Genomic DNA, 20,056 nt, shown 5'->3' with positions numbered 1-20,056 from the left:
TGTCTATCAGTGCTGCCCTTTCTACTACATGAGCTCTAGCACAAATTTCCCAATATACCTGACTGTTCCTGTAGGCTTAGTACCTTCCAATAGAAAGTATACAATTTATCAAATGCTAGCATGACACATGTACATCAATAAACCCCTATTTTTTCAGATACTTAGATTGAGATTAGGCTGTTGCTGAGATCATGGTCCACGACTCAATATGCATTTAATGTAAAAAACAAGTGAGCGAGTCACATGCAGTATGACTAAATGAACTCATAGATGACTCAGAATACAGTCAATCAATCAAGAAAATCTATGAAAATCAGCCTGTTTTTTTTTCAGGGGATAATAAAATATGTTGTTACTAATAGATGTTCTTCTCTATGCATCTCCCAAGGCAGCAGCTATATGGAAAAGACAGGCATGGTTCTTGCTAGCATGAATGAATGGGGAGGGGGAGAGAGACACCAAAGGAATTGTTCTTGCTAGCATTTATCTCTAGATACATTTTTAAAGGTCTGCAATTTGTCTATCTTTCCCACTTTTCCTAATCATAGTGCAATTATATCCAATGCACATATACAGTGTGTGTGTGTATATATATATATATATATATATATATATATGCTGTGGATACACACTTTTTCTCTGTACCTAAATTATCCAGATATGTGGCCTTTTTTATTGTTTACAAGATAAGAAGCTTTGCAACATGTTCACAAAACAATTAAGAGAACTGTATCAATAATATAAACAATCTGGACAAATTTCTTCTCTTTGTCAATTCATATCATTATCCAACAACAAAGTTTCCATTTTGGTTCACTGGAAATTGGACCTGGGAAAACTATACAATCTTATGGAATTTTTTACATTGACAAAAAAAGGCATCTTCTTTTAATTAATATTACAATTATTGAAGCTAACTATAATGTCATCCTCAGATGGTATATGATGCCAACTCGTTTAGCTAAATATATTCCAAATGCATCTACTTTATGTTATAAGTGATGCAATCATCTGGGAAGATTCTTCAATATTTGGTGGACTTGTCCGTAAATTCACAAATGTTGGATTGCAACCTAAAACTTTATATATCATTTTACTACTGTATTATTATCTAACTCACCTGCTCCGTATCATAAACGTCCCTAGGAATTCTAGTGCCCAAAAATACCAATAGTAGGCCATAGAACTTACTTATATTTTGAATTGAACTGGATTATGATCAATGATAATCTCTCAGCTATTTAAAATTATAAAACTGAAGAATTCTCAGTCTTCCTAGTGAATTTTTAGTTGGATTTAAATGAAAATGGACTGGACTTTCCCAGCATAAAGACTTATTTTAGTGGAAAGAACTATGGTAATATAAAAAGCAATAACTTATAGCAATCAGTCAGATTTAGTATTCATCCTAATACAACCATAGCAATAAAAGATGGCTTCAGAAAGTTCGTTAAAGGTTACCAAATAAATCAGTTGGCATTTATCAATAAGTCATTATACTCTCTTACAGAGCCATGCCGATAATATGCAGCTGATGGGGAGGTACAAATTTGTCTGTTCACTCAAATAAGTGATTAACAACAAACAGTCTCTTGTGTATTATAGCTTTTCAAAAAGTGAAAATATGGAAATATGAATGTGTGTGTATAAAATTTATGTAAAAATACAAAAATCCTAATTAGGCAAAGGAAATTTTTTTAAAATGAGTTTATATGTACCCTTTGCCAGCCATAAATTTTAAAACAAATTAAAATAACCTAGCCACACGTGACTACAAGATACTTGAATTGGTGCCTGTTCACTCTCTTCTGTACCCCAAACCACTGTTGATTGCACAGCATTTTGGCTTTGCAGAGCTATGCATTTTATTGCATCACACAGCTTTCTTTTTTTTATTCTTTTTTGCACTTCATTCATGTCATTGCACAGTATCATGGTGCACTGCACTCCTGTGTGGTGGCATGCAGGACCAAACAAAGCAGTGCAACTTTATGCAATTATGTTTCCTAATATCACACTGTAACACTGCATTCTGGTCTCAACATGATCCATTGTTTTCTGTGTATCATTGCAGTTACACACATAACTGCACATAGTGGGGTTTACTTACTAAAGCTGGAGAGTGCAAAATCAAGCTCACATCTGCGAATAAACCAATCAGCTTCTAACCTTAGCTTGTTCAGTTAAGTATTTACAATAAAACCTGGAAGCTGATTGGTTTTTATGCAGAAGCGAGCCTGATTTGCGCTCACCAGCTTTGGTAAATCAACCCCACTATATTGACTATATAACCACCATTGAACATTTTCATAATTATAACAGTTCCTCCATCCAGACAAGCTATATATGTACTAAAAAAAACCTTGTGTGCTAGGACTACTCATAGACAATACAATTTGAGTTCCAAAGAATTTTATATTTTTAAACATCTCTCCAATGATGAATCATTATTGATCAAGCTGGCCGAAAAAATGTGTGTTTCCATTCAGACGTGCATGCATGTGAGGTGGGGCAGACTCCACATTTTCTTTTTTTTATGAGTTTTAAGTGCTTGGTGTAACTTGATGCACATTGCTTATGGGTTCTTACTAGGTAGGGGAGATCAGTGAACCAGAGAAAAATGCAATATTTTGCAAAACACGTTGCACAATGCAGTATTTGTATTTCTGATCAAGTGTTGGCTCTAAATGTATTGCTTTTTTTGATCTTCCATTCATATGGAAATATGAAGAGGATGACCACTATGCATAATTGTGATGTATAAAGAATTACTGCAATGATCTATCAACTATTATATCAGCATTATGATTTGCAAATGATATAAGACCAATGCTGGATCTAAAGACAATCCATTTATTTGATATCTATAGGCTCTCAAATTAAGTGTCTGACTTTAATATGGTTCTTTGCTAATTGCTTTCTGGACTGTAGATTTTTTCCTTAGGTTCCACAAATGCTGTTTCTATGAACTTTGCACCACATTTCAGTGATCTTTTGTTATTGTATAGATGAATAACATTATAGCTTGAGGATTTATACAGTATGTCTTACAATCATGCAATGTGATAAATATTCATGATCAAGGGAAAACTTTGCAACAATCTGCAAGAACAAACCGCATTAGTTGCTTGGAGCTTTATTTATTCCATTGCATGGATAAACTACTGTATAATGCTGGTCTGAGGACTGATATGTCCAGCAATCTTATATATGTCTAATATCATGAACAAGTGGGAACTTTGCATCAATTTACTCAGTAACAACATCTTGAATGCTCTACAAACTACTATGTTTACTGTGAAAGTCCATATCCTGATAATGTGAACACAGCATTACCCATTCTGAACATTTTTATGAGTGATCAGGTCTGGATGATTCACTTATATGGAACTTTGTGTGTGATCTTGAATAAGCTTTTAGTCCATACACAAGGTCCAGTTGGGACCAACTATTAAGGCCAAATTAAGGGTATATATCTCTGGTCCTAAGACACAAAGGGGTTTTCAGTACATGAGCCACATTATGGTACAGAAACTGTAATCAATTTTTTTTCACTGCATTTGGTTCTTGGGCATATTTGTTTGTACAAGACAAATGATTGTGGGCTGTTAGAGTATTTTCATTATTGGTCCATAAACTGTTTTTTTGGCATTTGATTTAGATATACAGTTGCAAGAAAAAGTATGTGAACCCCTTGGGATTACGTGGAACTTTGCATGAATTGGGCATAAAATGTGCTCTGAACGTCATCTAAGTCACAACAATAGAAGAACACAGTCTGCTGCACATAATACTACACAAACATTAGATGTTGCCATGGTTTAATTGCACATAACATGTAAACATTCACAGTGCAGGGAGGAAAAAGTATGTGAACCTTTGGACTTAATAACTGGCTGACCCTCCTTTGGCAGCAATAACCTCAACCAAACGTTTCCTGTAGTTGCAGATCAGACCTGCACAATGATCTGGAGTAATTTTGGACCACTCCTCTTCACAAAACTGTTTCAGTGTAGCAATATTCTTGGGATGTCTGGTGTGAATCGCTCTCTTAAGGTCATGCCACAGCATTTCAATGGGGTTGAGGTCAGGACTCTGACTGGGCCACTCCAGAAGGCGTATTCTGTGCTGTTGCAGCCATTGTTTTGTTGAATGACTTGTATGCTTTGGGTCATTGTCCTGTTGCATCACCCATCCTCTGCGGAGCTTCAGTTGGCGGACAGATGGTCGTACGTTTTCCTGCAAAATGTCTTGATAAACTCTGGAATTCATTTTCCCATCAATGACAACAATCCGTCCAGGCCCTGAGGCAGCAAAGCAGCCACAAACCATGATGCTCCCTCCGCCATGTTTTACAGTGGGGATGAGGTTTTGATGTTGGTGTGCTGTGCCTTTTTTTCTCCACACATAGTGTTGTGTGTTCTTCCCAAACAACTCAGTCTTGGTTTCATCTGTCCACAGTATATTCTGCCAGTAGTGCTGTGGAACATCCAGGTGCTCTTTTGCAAACTTCAAACGTGCTGCAATATTCTTTTTGGACAGCAATGGCTTCCTCCGTGGTGTCCTCCCATGTACTCCATTCTTGTTTAATGTTTTCCTTATTGTAGATGTGTCAACAAAAATGTTAGCATGTGCCAGAGATTTCTGTAGGTCTTTAGCTGACACTCTGGGATTCTTCTTTACCTCATGCAGCATTTTGCGCTGTGCTCTGGCAGTCATTTTTACAGGACGACAACGCCTAGGGAGAATAGCAACAGTGCTAAACTTTCTCCATTTGTAGACAGTCTGTCTTACCGTGGACACATGAACATCAAGGCTTTTGGAGATACTTTTGTAACCCTTTCCAGCTTTATGCAAGTCAGCAATTCTTGATTGTAGGTCTTCTGAGAGCTCTTTTCTGCGAGGCATGGTTCACATCAGACAGTGCTTCTTGAAACCAGTAAACCCAAATCAGGTGTGTGTTTTTTAAGGGCAGGACAGCTGTCAGCAACACATCCAATATCATCACACTGATTGGAGTCAAGGTTGGCTCACTCCTGGCTCCAATTAGCTCTGGGAGAAGTCATTAAGCTAGGGCCTCACATACTTTTTCCTCCTTGCACTGTGAATGTTTACATGTTATGTGCAATTAAACCATGGCAACATCTAATGTTTGTGTAGTATTATGTTCAGCAGACTGTGTTCTTCTATTGTTGTGACTTAGATGACGTTCAGAGCACATTTTATGCCCAATTCATGCAAAACTGCACGTAATCCCAAGGGGTTCACATACTTTTTCTTGCAACTGTATAGACTGTCTGTATGTAGATTCCACTATTATTGTGATGACATTCAATATGGCTGTATAGTCAGATTATTAACTTGATCTTTATGCAGGTATCTAAAGATCTTTTGATGACATTATGTACTGTGGATGATGATCTATGTAAAGCCTTAGTAATTTTATGTTGAGGAACATTATTCTGAAATTGTTCAATAATTTTTAGACACAGCTTTTCACAGATTGGTGAACATCTGCCCATCTTTACTTCTGAGACACTCTGACTCTCTAAGATGCTCTTTTTATACTCAATCATGTTGCTGACCTGTTTCAATTAATTACTTAACTTAGTTAGTATCACTTACTTTGTCAACTTTTTGTTGCCCTGTACCTAATATTTTGAGACATATTGCTGCCATCAATTTCCAAATTGTCTTGATGTGTTCTTAAAATGGCACATATTCTCAGTTTAAACATTGGTATGTCTTCTTTTTTGAATAAAATATGGGTTTACGAGGTTTGCAAATCATTGCATTGTGTTTTTTTTTAGGTTGTAGCAATCTCATGTGCACCCAGGTCATTTTAAATTGATTTAAACCTTGTTGGTGAGAGCGAGGGGATAAAGAAAAACTAATTAATGTTGCTTCTGTCTAATAAATATTTGTTTTCCATAAATGTAAAATATATTTTTTGTTTTTGAGTGATATATATATATATATATATATATATATATATATATATATATATATATATAGGTAGTTTTTACATGTGTGGTTCTATACTGTATGTAATACACTTTCTTAAAGATCTTTAGTGTTGAATTGTCTTCTACATTTCAGTTGAGTTATTGGTTTCACCTAGAGCTCTCTCCCATATAATTAAATGAGAACTAATCTAAATAAAATTCACCAGCAATATCTATCAAAACAGATAAACACAAGTATTCTTTGTTCTTTCAAAATCGAATGGGACCCAAAAGAATAATGAAGCAATAGCACAGTCTCTTTGATTAGTGAATAAATTAAGAGGAGGAGATGTTAATTACATCCCTTCTTCAGGTACAGCTTTTAATTACCGTAATTGCTTATTTACCAACAGGTAATATTTACCAAGCAGACAAGGCAAGTAGTTTCATGTTGCAGATTGTAGCCTTTATCACCCCTTTAATATAAAGGTAAATTATTTTGTTGTTGTTTTTCACCCTGGAGGCCCATGGGGACAAGACAGAGATCACATTTAATAGCTTTTTTTCTTACATGTCAGTGCAAGTGACATTGTTAGTGGATGCCAGTGACTTTCAGATAATTACTGCAAGATAATCCTAAAAGCTAATGCTAGGCATAATGAGATGGAAATTGTTCATGCAGCAAGGAATAGATAGGATGCTAAAAAAAACTTTTCTTTTACAGAAAGCAGTGTAAGAATCTCATGTTCCCGCAATGTATAGTTATTTTTGTTTACTGATCAGAACAAATATTTTTTTATCAGAAAAACAAAAAATAGCAACAATTTGATTATGCACATTTTCTGGCTGCTGAACAGCAGAAGCTACAAGAAACACTTTGGTAATGAGTTACATTTGTTTTCAAGTGCTGCAGTGAAATAGTTTTCAGTTCTATCATTGCTCAAGATACTTCAGCTCCCATTTTAAGGTATAGAGGGACAAAAAAATAAAAAACCCAATAATGATGGCCCTTGTGTAATAATATCTGAAAGAAGAATGGTCTATATTGTTGATAACCAGACTCCATTTCACACTGCAAATGTCAAATTAAAAAGAACAGTCTGATTGGTGCTGAGTTACTTTTTTATTTATTTATAAAGTAAGCTGGTGGTGCCTTTCCTAATCATGTCCAATCAACTGAATTTCCCACAAGTGGACTCCAATCAAGTTGTGGAGACATCTCAAGGATGATCAGTGGGAACAGGATGCACCAGAGCTCAATTTTGAGTGTCGTGTCAAAGGCTGTGAATACTTATGTACATGTGTTTTTGTTTGTTTTTTATTTTTAATAACTTGCAAAGATTTCAAAATGAACTTTTTTCACATTGTCATTATGGGGTATTGTTTGTAGAATGTTAGGGAAAAAATTGAATCGAATCCATTTTGGAATAAGGCTGTAACATAACAAAATGTGTCAAAAGTTAAGTGCTGTGAATACTTTCTGGATGTACTGTAGAATAGAACTTATATAGTGCAATGGTTAGGAATATGAAAAGCACAGAGTACAGGGTTCAGCAGTGTGCAATACACAGAGTGCAGAGGTCAGAAGTATTTATTGCACAGAGCATAGGGTCAGGAGGGTGTGATTGCACAGTTGCAGGGGTTGGGTGTCTGTAATGCACAAAATGAAGTGGTCAGGGGTCTTTACCACACAGAATGCAAGGGTCAGGGCCTGTAATGCGCACTGGTGTGTAGTGCACAGGGTGGGGAGGTGAGCAGTTAAGGGGTTTGTAACATATATATTGCAAGAGTCAGGGGTGTGTAATGCACAGAGTGCAGGAATCATGGGTGTGACTGAAATTCATATGTTAAATGTTAAAAAATGAAGTGTCTAAGAATTAGATAATTTATCATCTATCAAGCTATGACAGGAACTTGTGAGACGTCAGAAACAAACTGGAGTTCTTCAGTGAAATTATGGTCACACCTGTGATTTTAAACAAAATCTATCATGGGAAAAACATGAAGCTTTGCCTTACAGAAGTTATCTTCAGAAAACCCTGCATTCTTGCTTCCCTCAAGCTTCATTGCTGCCCTCCATGCTTTCCTTCTGTCATGCTGGCCTTTTGCATCAGTGCTTTGAATAACTGACTCAAAACAAATATATAAATAAGGACTTCCAACTATTCTCAGACTTTCCTGAACTGTATACTGGCAGTGGGTCATGGGACTGTATTATAGTTTGGGGAACAGCATAATAGCCAGTGAATTACAATTTCCAGGAGTTAAACAATGATGGTACCCTTATTTATCTAAATTATAAGTTTTACCTCAAAGTTCACTCAAAACACAATAAAGCCAATGACAAGTATAAAGGACAGCTGCTTAAAGGTGCCTGTACATAAATGTATGGCTTCCATTGCCTCATCTATGCCCTAATGCTGGACCATTCCAGTCAAGCAAAGCTGTGACACTTCGGAGTAGAGACCTATCATTAGGGTTGATGTTTGTGTCTATAATGGGTTTGAAGAGATTATAACATCTCTTACTTACCAGGAAGGCCTTCCATCTTAAAACCTGCATTCTGAGATGTAATCAGCAGGGTGCATGAGAGACACTTCCTGATATTATCCCTCTCACAGAAACAGGCCCATAAAAAATGCTATGTATGCACCAGTGATAGAATAAGGAGTGACACCCATTATTATTGTTGCCAGTGTTACTCAAAACCTGGCCTCTCCATACCTCACTATGATATTTGTGAAGGAATGGTAAAGATATTTCTCAAGTGTCTGACTTCCTGCCATGTTCCTATATCTGATGTCCTGTGTACCAACCATTTGCCTGTTTTCTCAACCACATTTCTGCCCACTGCCTGAATAACCATTGGCCTGCATGCTGACCATGCCTCTGCCTGCTGCTGCAACTGATCATGACCTGTTTATCAACCCCATTTCTGCCTTCCACCTGAACTGATCTGTTAATCGGCCATTTGTTTTGCCTGTTGCATGGGCTGCTCTTTTGTGACAATGTGAAACCCTACCACTGTAGTAGTGATATTGAAGACAATATAGGGATCTCATGTATGCAGAGTGAGGGGCTCCAGAGTATTTTTTTAGAACAGAGAAAACTAAGCGTTTGGTTTTCTATGGGTTTCTCCGGGATTCCCAGATTAGAGTCTGGGGACTAGAGGCTTTGAAGAGCTTTTAGTGAGAAGAATCCTCTACCCCTGTGTCACAGCCTTACCAGACCAAGGTTCTAAGCCTGATGTTTCTGCCTGCTGCCTGGACCAATTGTTTGGCTATTTGCTGACCACACCTTTGTCTGCTGCCTGTACTGACCCTGGCCCATTTATGAACCATGTTACTGCCTTCTGTCTGGACTACTCCTTTGCCTGTTTGCTGACTACATCTGGCTAAGTTCCTGTGAGACACAAGTTCATTCCATCCTCTGTGGACAACTGATGTGATATGTAGTCAGGAAATTAGGTGTGTAATTTTGTCTCAAGAATTCCTGAAGGTGTTCCTTGGATTTCGGCCAATCTAGTGGCAAGGCTGTGAAACATCTCACACATGTGGTATCACCATATTCTGAAGAAGCAGCAAGACTGTGTTTTGAGGTGAAATTCTAAGTATGTCTTTGCTGTGTGTCAGATATATGTTTTGAATTGTCAACTTTTTGTAAAAAACTGCATTTTAATCTTCTTTCCACATTTTCCAAAAACTTGTTGCTACTATTTTACAAAAAGTGTTTCTACTGCCTTGGTGCTCCAGGGCATCCAAAATATTCTTGGATGTCAGGAAATTGAATGTGTAATTCATGCTTCTAGAATGCCCAAAGGTGCTCCTTGTGGTATTGCCATACTGGGCAGTGAGTTGCAGAATGTGCTTTGGGGTGCAATTGTAAGTATGCCTATGCTGTGTGAGAAAAATACACACAGCTGATACTTGCTGCCCCCTGGAGCTCCCTTGTGCAGCCACTGTACATGTTTATTGTAAGACCTATTTATTTCTATCTGTTACCTATGCAAGTGCTCATGTACTGTCCTGACACTGGCAATTTTTATATAACAAATGTACCTGAAGTCTATATTTTTAATTTTTGGGGGAATAATTTGGGAAACCAGGCTGGGACAGGGTTTGGGTTGTGGTTTTAATCTGGTTTTATTTACTCTGTTTTGACACGTTATTAAACTTTAATGACAATGCCGTGTGGTACTGCAACAAGAAGCTTACAAACTATATTGTTAAACAGTTGTACCACTAGCTAATTTTTACATTTTTTTTAGGGTATACATTTTCATAGCTTTAAGATCTGCTGTGGTTAATATTTCTACTGTTCAGTTAAGGCCTATTATTTCTGAATAAGAAGTCAAATGTTGCAGCCAAAACTTTCCTAAAAAACCTTATTTTCAGTTTTTGATGAGTGAGATTGGGATGGTGCTGTTGTATTTAAACCAAATTAAATGTAAAATTTAAAACAATCAATTCCACATCCAAATATGCACTTCTAATGTATGCTGTCACAGAGACTTGCAGCTTTAAAGCATTCCCATGTAAACTATTTAAAGAACATGTATATTTTCAATGTTGCCCTTGATGCCTAATGAAAATACCTGCTGTAGGTTTCATTTGCATCACTATATGTATATATATGTGGCAGTGTCCAGCTCCCAGGGGCGGACTGACCATTCGAGCACTCAGGCACTGCCCAAGGGCCCGGGGTCAGTAGGGGGCTGAAATGCCCCTGGTACCTTTTATAGGTTTTTTTGGGTGTGTTTTGAGTGTGGGCAAGGACACAGGGGCCCCATGATCCCCTATTGCCAAGGGGCCCCATGAGTTGTCAGTCCGCTCCTCATGTCCTTTTTTGACAATACCTTATTTTTTGCTGTATGTGTCCAGTTAGGGAGATTATCCCTCACTTCTTGTATTCAGTGTTCAGTATTGGGATACTGAACTGCTGCATTTGATTGAAAACTAATTGTGCAATTGAAGACCTACATGATATATCTGCCACGTCCCAGAAATTGGATAGTTTTTATACAAATACCAATGTTTGCACTTGAGAGGTCCAGTGGATACTGTTGGATCAATATAGCCTTTTTAGGGATATACATGTAACACAGGATAGCAAACACAGCCATTTATGGAATTGCAGTAAATTTACATACAAATACCAGTAATTCTTTAGAGTCTACTTGATAATTGTTTTTTTTGCCAGTGTTCAGGTGAGTAGGCCATAGGAAGGATTTTACTTGTGTGTTGCTTTTCTTGTTTTGTACATCTGAAGCAGGAAGCAGTATTTTATGTATTTCTTATGATATATATTTTTCATATTTCTTTGGTGACACATGTTAAATAGTGGTCTAATTCAAGTAAAGTGGGCGTGCGCTATCTCCTAAACATTACAAAGTGCAATTGGGCATACAATATAATTATATTAAACCATATTATTTTATAAGGAAATAATAATACTGTAATGTAAACTTAATACATGCAATAACCTAAACAAATTATGGAAGCTGAAAACAAAATATGCACACAAATACAATTGTTCAGTATGCTTAAAAAGAATTCAAACATTAAAGCATGTGTAATACCATACCATACTTTCCAAATATATAAAACAAAAAACAGTGTATATATGTACAGATGGACAAATGTGTAAATGGACAATAATAAGCTCAAAAGCACTCAGACTTTAAAGCGTATATAATATAACCAAGTACTCCACTCTCAAAGTAGAAATAAACTTAAAAAGTGTATATACACATGTAGATGGACTAATGTACATATGGATAATTATAAATAAACAAGCATAAATAAAAATATGATATTCAACATTGCAAACAAATCTAATATAGATTAATAAAGCAAACAAATGTGCAAAATGCCCCTACAGATGGATACATATCCTGGTGAACCATTTAAAATCAAGATGGAAAATCCCAAAGAAAAGGAAGACACACTTCAAAGTGTGAGAGTGCATTCAGTGCAGAAGGAATAGAGTGTGCCAGGAAATCACACCACCAACATGTAAGATAAAATCCTTACCAGAGGCACTGATCCCACATAGAGATCATAAAGCGCCTTGCTGTCCCACAACACAGACATATTTAGATACAACACTCCATCGTAATTTTCAGTAATGATTGAATATCACAGATTTCCTTCTGCATCACCTTTTTGGGCATTTGTTTATGTCCTTCATCACTGCGGTGCCCTAATAACAAGGGGCATTCAGGATGCAAATATTGCATTCTGAAGCTGGAGCACAGATGTACACCCCTGTAGTTCTTATATTGACATGACAATGCTCACTGCGGAATTTTCCTGTGAGTCCAGAGTGATGCTGAGTGTCAATAAACCCAAAAGAAGCCTATTGCTGCATCCAGGGGCATATTTACCATAAGGCAAACAAGGCATTTGCCTAGGGCGGCATTTTTCAGGGGGGCAGTGGCATTTTTGAGGGGGGCAGCGCCACCCCCCGACAGGGCTAATATTACTTTGCATTACCCACTGCACACCAGCTGAAATTTCAGATCAGGAAGTCAATGGAGGGGCGTATTTACCACAAGGCAAACAAGGCATTTGCCTAGGGCAGCATTTTTGAGGGGGGCAGCGCTGCCCCCCAAAAGGGCTAAAATTAGTTTGCATCACCCACTGCACATCAGCTGAAATTTCAGATCAGGAGGTCAATGCAGGGGCGTATTTACAAGGCAAACAAGGTATTTGCATAGGGCAGCATTTTTGAGGGGGCAGCTGCATTTTTGAGGGGGGCAGTGGCATTTTTGAGGAGGGCAGCGCCGCCCCCCGAAAGGGCTGATATTACTTTGCAACACCCACTGTCCACCAGCTGAAATTTCAGATCAGGAGATCAATGCAGGGGCGTATTTACCACAAAGCAAACAAGGCATTTGCCTATGGCGGCATTTTTCGGGGGGCAACAGCATTTTTCAGGGGGGCAGTGCTGCCTCCCAAAAGAAGGGATGGAAGAAGGGACACACGTAGCATGAGGACCAGGAGGGATCTGAGAGAGGCTGCAGGTTGCTTGATGGTGTATACAGAGCCTGACTCTTGTTCCCGGGGATGTCCGGAGCTGTGAAGGTGAGTGTCTTCTCTCTTTCCGGGGTGGGGGTGGGGTTGCCAGTGTATGGGGGGCGGTGGTAGTGGAAGGCTCTCTCGGGTGGGGGCTGGAGTGTTGTTGGTCAATGTCAGGGTCTCTTCATGGGGGATGGGAGGTGTTGGTCGGTGTCAGGGTCTCTTCGTGGGGGAGGGGGGGGTGTTGGTCAACATCAGGGTTTCTCCTTGGGGGGGAGATGATTTTTGTGTTGCCTAGGGCAGCATGAAACCTAAATACACCACTGGCTGCATCCCTAAGTGGGTATGTCTAAAAGAACACAGCATGGGCATTAGTAAGCCAAGCAAGCCTAACCTACTGGTACATGGCTGCCCCCAGGAATGTTATGTTCACTGGCCAGAAAGTGCAGGAGGTGGAAGAAAGAAAAAACAAAAGAGTTCCTGTGGTTCCAGGTGTACAATTATCCAGAAGGGATGGCTGGGACTGTGTCACTGTGACATGCAGATGGGTCAGTTCAGGTGGCAGACAGAGACATGGTGAACAAACAGGCAAATGATTGGTCCAGACAGCAGAAAGAAATGTGACCAATAAACAGGCCAGGGTCAGCACAGGCAGCAATAAGCAGCAACACTGTACTAGTGTGATAGTGATCAGGAAAGCTATTAATGGCTTCACTGGCTCTATGTGCAGCATTATATTACCCTTCATGGGAGACGGAATTGGCTGGCTCATTAGATGGCAGCATAGCTCTTGAGCTCTGTTGTATATCCAGCTTTAGAGGCTACACTGTGACCTTATCAGAGCACCAAGTACCCCAACAGCAACTGGTACACTCATGCAACAACTGGACATCATGACCAAGAGAAGAAAAGACAACTGACCTCCACAAAAGTTGATGGACTTCTTCTCTCCAGCCGGTCCAGACTGCAGACAAGATGGCACCGGCAGCTCTCTCAGGGAACCCAAACATCTCTCTCCCTCTCACTCCTCTGTTCTCTGTACACATGAATGGTAAGGGCGTTCAGCGGGCTGTTCGCCTGCCGAGCTCCCCACGAAGCACTGTACTCTCACAGTACATTGAAAGAGCCATGATTGGATAAAGCATTGCACCTGACCACAGGTGAAAATTAAAACATTGCCTTCTAACAAATCACCAGGTGAGGGTGGCTTTACGAATGAATACTATAAACACTTTGCTAATATACTGTTAACAATCCTACTAACTATCCTTCAACAATGCTCCATTGTCTGGTTCCCTACCAAATGATATATTGCACTCAGTGATCACCACTATCCCCAAACCAGGGAAAGGTCCTTCTTCTACCCCCAACTATAGGCCTGTTACCCTTCTGAACAGACATCAAATTACTAGCTAAACTTATTGTACATAGTGCCAAGTGTCGATGCCTTCAAATCATTGATCCTGCCACTCAAACACCCACAGCAGTTAATCTGATTAACTTCTGCATGCAGGATGGGTGCAGGTGCCCGTCTGAATGAAGCCTGACATACACATGGAGGATTGCACTGATTATTATCATTAAAAAATGCTAGTTGCTGGATTGTAAGACAGTTTCTTGCTTGAATATTTTTAGTAACAGACCTTGTATGTGGATAAGAATTTCTGACTTTACTCACTTTCCTGATCAACATGTGACTAGTCAGTTAATCAGAAACTATTAAAGCAAGTGGGGCAGTGTATTACCCAGTATAATAGCATTTCTAGAAGGAGGCCAGCAATCTATGTTTATAGATTATATTTTGTTGCACTAGTTCATGTTCACTTTTTTTTGTTTAAAATAATAAAATATTGAAGTATACTAAACTAAAGGCTACATTTCACATATTACATGGGAATGTTTTCAATTACTGGGGACCCTATTCAACCAAGTTTGAGCAATGACATATTTCTGTTTTATCAAAGAAATCATCAACAAATCCTTGTGCCTTTCTGTCATGATGAGCTATTTTCAAATTTGGAAGATTGCTTAGTAACTTTATACTTTTGAGCACACATTTATGATGCTAAGTGCATCTTATGATAATAATCTTGCAGCTGTCACCTGACAATTTCCTGAAGTTTCATGTAAAATTGATCAGTACTAATTATTTTTAAAAGAAATCAGCTTGTTATTTCTCTTGCGGCATAAGCATGTTACCTTCATTTTTTTTAGATTTTGTTATTCAATAATATATGTTTTTATAAATAAAATGTTATGGATTTTTGTGCATTTTTAACTCTAGTGTATTTCTTATTAATTTTCAGACTTGAATCTCCAACAAGATCTCTAACAATGGAGGCACCAAAAGGGGTACAAATCAATGCTGTTGCAGGAGAATTCAAAGCCAGCTGCAGAAAAGAGTTACACTTACAGTCCACAGATGGGGAGGTCTTTATAAACAGTTTTTTATATTCTTGAATACAGTATATGTTTTCCTTCATTTTACATATTTTATTTTGGCATATTAAACTAAAGTGTAAACATTAAAACAATGATTAGTGTCAGGACAAGGTTACCAGAGAGAATTAAAAAGTGTTTCTTTGCAGCTAAGTTAATCAACAGATTCACAATGATCAGTCTCTACATTGTTGATGTCATGTTCCATATTCCTGCCCTAATGAGAGCTAGTAAACTGAAACAGTGTTTTGGATGCTCCAAAATGAGACCAGTATATTGATTGAAAGAAATCATTAGCGTGTAGCTGTGGATGATCCATCATAGGAAGATTACAGTCTTAAGCTTGAAATTCAGTTAGATTTTTTTTATATCACCTGCTTAGTACATCACAGTACAGATGGACAATTCTTCCCCTGCAGCTATTGTATTCCGACAGCCAGCACCCTCAGCTGTCAGAATACATAAAGAGTAACTGCAGTTTTTCGGCCCACTGTATTGGTTTCAGTCAAAGGATGTAAGGTAGCAATAAGGCCCTCCATGGCGCAGATTTCATCTAGTTCATCTAGAACTGACATAAGTTCACAGAGTGTATGGCCAGCCTAAGTTACCAAGGTCAGTGTCTGATATCTCTATCCCTAGACATTATAGATTTCTTTCATTCAGTGGAAGATGGATATGTGCGGAGCCCACATCAGTTAGGAAGATAATAGTATAGGATGGTAGGAAGGTAGAGTGGTCATTTCACTTTAGAATTGGGGGCAGGGTGTAAGTGTAATTTAAACAAGCTTGCCAAACTTGCATAGTTTGTAGGTCAAGCTGGTTTTGATTTTTCACCAAATCTGTTAAATTTTTCTTTCCTCTAACTGAAGCCCATAGCTCCTGTTTAGGACATAGAACAGTTGATGATTGGGCAGTAAACCCCTCTCTAAAATTGAACTTTTCTTAAGGTTTGGAATTTCAGTGCTATCAGTGATAGTAAACCTGAACTGTGTTTAACCATTTCAGTCCCTGGTGCCATCTTGAAATGACCCTAGGATAGCAGCTATTGTATATCCAGTGCCATACTAAAACAGTCCTGGGGATCAGTGGCTCCTGCAGGTTCTGGTGGAGGTTAACACTTCAACCACTGGCTGGCTATGACAGCTTTCATCCAATGCGAAACCCAACAGATAAAATTATCAGATTCTGGGCTTCTAAGGCTATCACAGATCATTCCATTGGAGCTCTCTATGACAACAAAAGTAAACACAGCAGTACAATGTTGTATTTACATTGGGGATGTGGCAATGTCATAAATGATGTTACCACACTTCCATTCACTACAGAGGGTCAGGTAGAGTAATAACTTTGCCTAGTCACTCCATACAGCAGCATATCACTGCCACAGGTATCTATTGCAGCAAGGAATAGATGGATAATACCAGCGATCTGCTTCTGTAAAGGTGCATGTGGGTTTCTGGATTCAATCTCCAGTGATCAGATCCAGACCCTCAAGAAGAAAAATAAAGTGAATTGAAAAAATGTGTAAAAAGGAGTAAACAATTTGCATATTGAATACATGTATACACAAAACACAAATGCATATATGTGTGGTGTGTGTGTGTGTTTTGTGTATTCATGTATTTAATATGCAAATTGTTTACTCCTTTTTACACATTTTTTCAATTCACTTTACTTTCTTCTTGAGGGTCTGGATCTGATCACTGGAGATTGAATCCAGGAAGCCACATGTGACATTTTATATATATATATATATATATATATATATATATATATATAAACCTGAGTATAGACATCTACAGCCATTCATTTCTCAGGGAATATACTTGTAAGCTAAACATGTATTTAGACACATTTTGCTGTACACTGACACTGACATACAGTGTAAAAGCTCCCAAATTTGATATGGACAAAAGCATGAGGCCCAATAAAAGTATTCTCTCCCCAGAATGATTCCCAAGTTGCAATAATGTGAGATAAATTGGATGACTTTTGCATTCAATGCACAAACAGCAAATGCTCATGTAAATGAATGCATAGTCATTCAACTCTTTATCAACTGCACCTTCACCATCATGCTAATTTGTGCTCTCATTATCATTAACTTGTTTTTTTAATTTTGCTATAATAATTAAACTAAATAATGCAAAAGGGGAACCAGTTTCTCCTAAAGTAAAACACGTACATTCACTTTGAGTTTTACTATTCTATGTTACATAAAAGTCACACATGTGATATTATTTCAATGATTTGCTGATTATATTTTGGGGTAAATATTATGAGTGTGTGCAAATTACGTATATATTGCACTGGGAAAAAATACAGAAAAATATGCATTTTTGTATCTAATTGTTTTATTATACATACTAAAACCCAAATAAATAAAAATATATGTATCTGCATCTGCTCCCAAATTAAAAAACAAAAAAAAACAACAATGTAAAAAATAGCCAGAAGGGGATTATTAAAAACAAACAGGTGGGATAGTGTGGAAGAAGATGCTGGAACTGAATAATAAATCAATTTACAAAAGACTGTTCCCAACTCTTATAGTGAACATTATAGAAAACAATTATCAAAACTCTGTCTACCATAAGGTAAGAAAAAGAACCAAATTGAATACTTCAGTGAGATCCATTATTAAAATAAAATATGAAATAATTGTTATCCATAGATTTTAATGTCCAAACAATCTACCATGTTTGAAATCTGGAATAACACATAGAAAAAGAAATAGTATATGTATATCCTACCTTTGCCTTTCTTGATATAATCATATGAAATGGGGCCAACAAAAGGTTACATATGAATTCCTTTTGTGAACCCTAGCATGTGACATTTCATGGGTGACTATATAAAAATGCTTACAATATTTCTGTTTTTTACAGATATTTTTAGATGCAGATAATATCAGACTAGGAAATTTACCACAAGGTTCTTTTACATCATCATCACCAAACTCAGTAGGACCTCGACAAACTGTCTATGAGCTTTGTGTTTGCCCAAATGGCAAACTGTATCTTTCTCCAGCAGGATCTAGTTCCACATGTCAATCCAGTAGCAACATTTGTCTGTGGAGCTGAAGGAACTCCATGATTTCTCACACCAGAATAGCCTTTTGCTACTATCTCTTTGCTTCACGATTCTACTCAGATTCCCATGTGGTTTGTTGAATGCTCAAAGGCCTTCAGAGTTTCTTCCAGCATAGAAGAGGATATAATACTGCCTGGAAGTTTTAATTCAACATTGGAAACAATCCTACATTGATATGGGCGTGAAAAAAATCAGACATGCATACCTGAACTGCTGAATGTTAGTCTTAAAGGATTCAATGGGTGCCTTGGCTACATGGAGTGAAGCACATCTCTGTTTTGCAGGAATTTGGAGAAATGGAACAACACCTCATTTACGAGTGTACTTACTGGACATTTATTTGGAAAACAATAAAATCCTGTTTGGAAAAAAAAAGACTGTACTGTTTTAAAGCACAATTTTCCATTCAATATTTTTGGATGTATACTTTTATCCCACAGATGAAATAAATATTAAGGTATTATGTGATATTGCCTTTATTAAACAATTAAATTGGAAATATTGTTTTTAAAAATGGAAGTGTATTTCTTCCTTGGGCTCCTTTCTTTGATTTTTTTTTAAATATATTTTATTTTATGCATTAAAAGATGACAATAGTGGAAAATAAAACTGAAGACAAATTGGAGTTCTGCTTTAATTTGCACATTATTGCCTATTTTAAAAATTAATGTAGCAATTTTTGTGCAATATAATTATAAAACAAAGTACAAATGTTATTTTATTTTATTTTTGTAGGTAACTATTCTCATTTAATTGAGTTATTTTCTTGATTTACATTTCATTTAAGTAACAACATCAAATCTAACATTTACATAGGCTTGTGGTTAATTTAAATACTTTTATTTGTATTTCTTTTAACTGTTTTACCTTTAATGGTCATTTAAATGCATTTTTATCCCCAAGTAGTTTTAATTATATTAGAAATTTGTTTGCAACTTTCATTTTACACAAAACATCACCTACTTCAAAAAAACAAAGTGTGTTATAGGACAAAGATCCAGTGGAATTTAAATCAAGCCACATAAAAAATCAACAGTAATAAAAGTCAGAGAAAAAAAATATTGCAAAAAGAAATGTATACAACACTAAACTTCACAAGGCAAAACATGGTCTAATATTAAACAGAAATAAACAGTTATTCACAGTTGTTCTTATTGTCCTACGGATGTTTTTTTTCCAAGATGTTTCTCCAATAATATTTTTAAATAAATCACATTAAACAAACAAAGTTTCTGTATTTTTTATATTATTTACTAATAGCCATTTGCCTTACCAACAAGTAATGCAAATTTAGCACATCTAGGTAGATTTGTTTACTAATCTACATAGGAATGCTTTGGTAAATCCTAAAAAAACATCCTTGCTGATACAGTTAATTATATAGTAAGTAAAATAATAAAATTCTGCTACATAAAAATTATTCTGGAAATGTGAAATACAGTTATCTGGCTGATTACATTTTTTACTTCAAGACTAATTATCTAAATTAATTTTCAGAGAAATGTTCAAGGGAATGCTACTAGAGGAAAGTTATTTTTGATTTCCCTCAGTGTGATTTTC

General features: G+C 37.1%; 1 protein-coding gene across 8 annotated transcripts in view; it reads left to right on the top strand.

Moving 5' to 3' along the window:
• Positions 1 to 19,724, top strand: part of SGCZ (sarcoglycan zeta) — a 1,110,583-nt gene extending 1,090,859 nt beyond the window's left edge. For all 8 annotated transcript variants that reach the window (XM_089669298.1, XM_089669301.1, XM_089669297.1 and 5 more), the window contains 2 exons: positions 15,271 to 15,394; positions 18,292 to 19,724. In XM_089669298.1, coding sequence (XP_089525424.1) covers positions 15,271 to 15,394; positions 18,292 to 18,486 — 319 coding nt within the window. In that variant the 3' untranslated portion in view covers positions 18,487 to 19,724. The remainder of the gene's footprint in view (positions 1 to 15,270; positions 15,395 to 18,291) is intronic.
• Positions 19,725 to 20,056: the final 332 nt, after the last annotated feature.

The sequence above is a fragment of the Staurois parvus genome, unplaced genomic scaffold (assembly GCF_062004578.1).
Source record: "Staurois parvus isolate SC_StPar_1 unplaced genomic scaffold, SC_StPar_1.0 ptg000071l, whole genome shotgun sequence".
In the NCBI taxonomy this organism is placed as follows: Eukaryota; Metazoa; Chordata; class Amphibia; order Anura; family Ranidae; genus Staurois; species Staurois parvus.
Note: the sequence above shows the minus strand (reverse complement) of the source record. Positions and strands in the feature narration are given on the sequence as shown.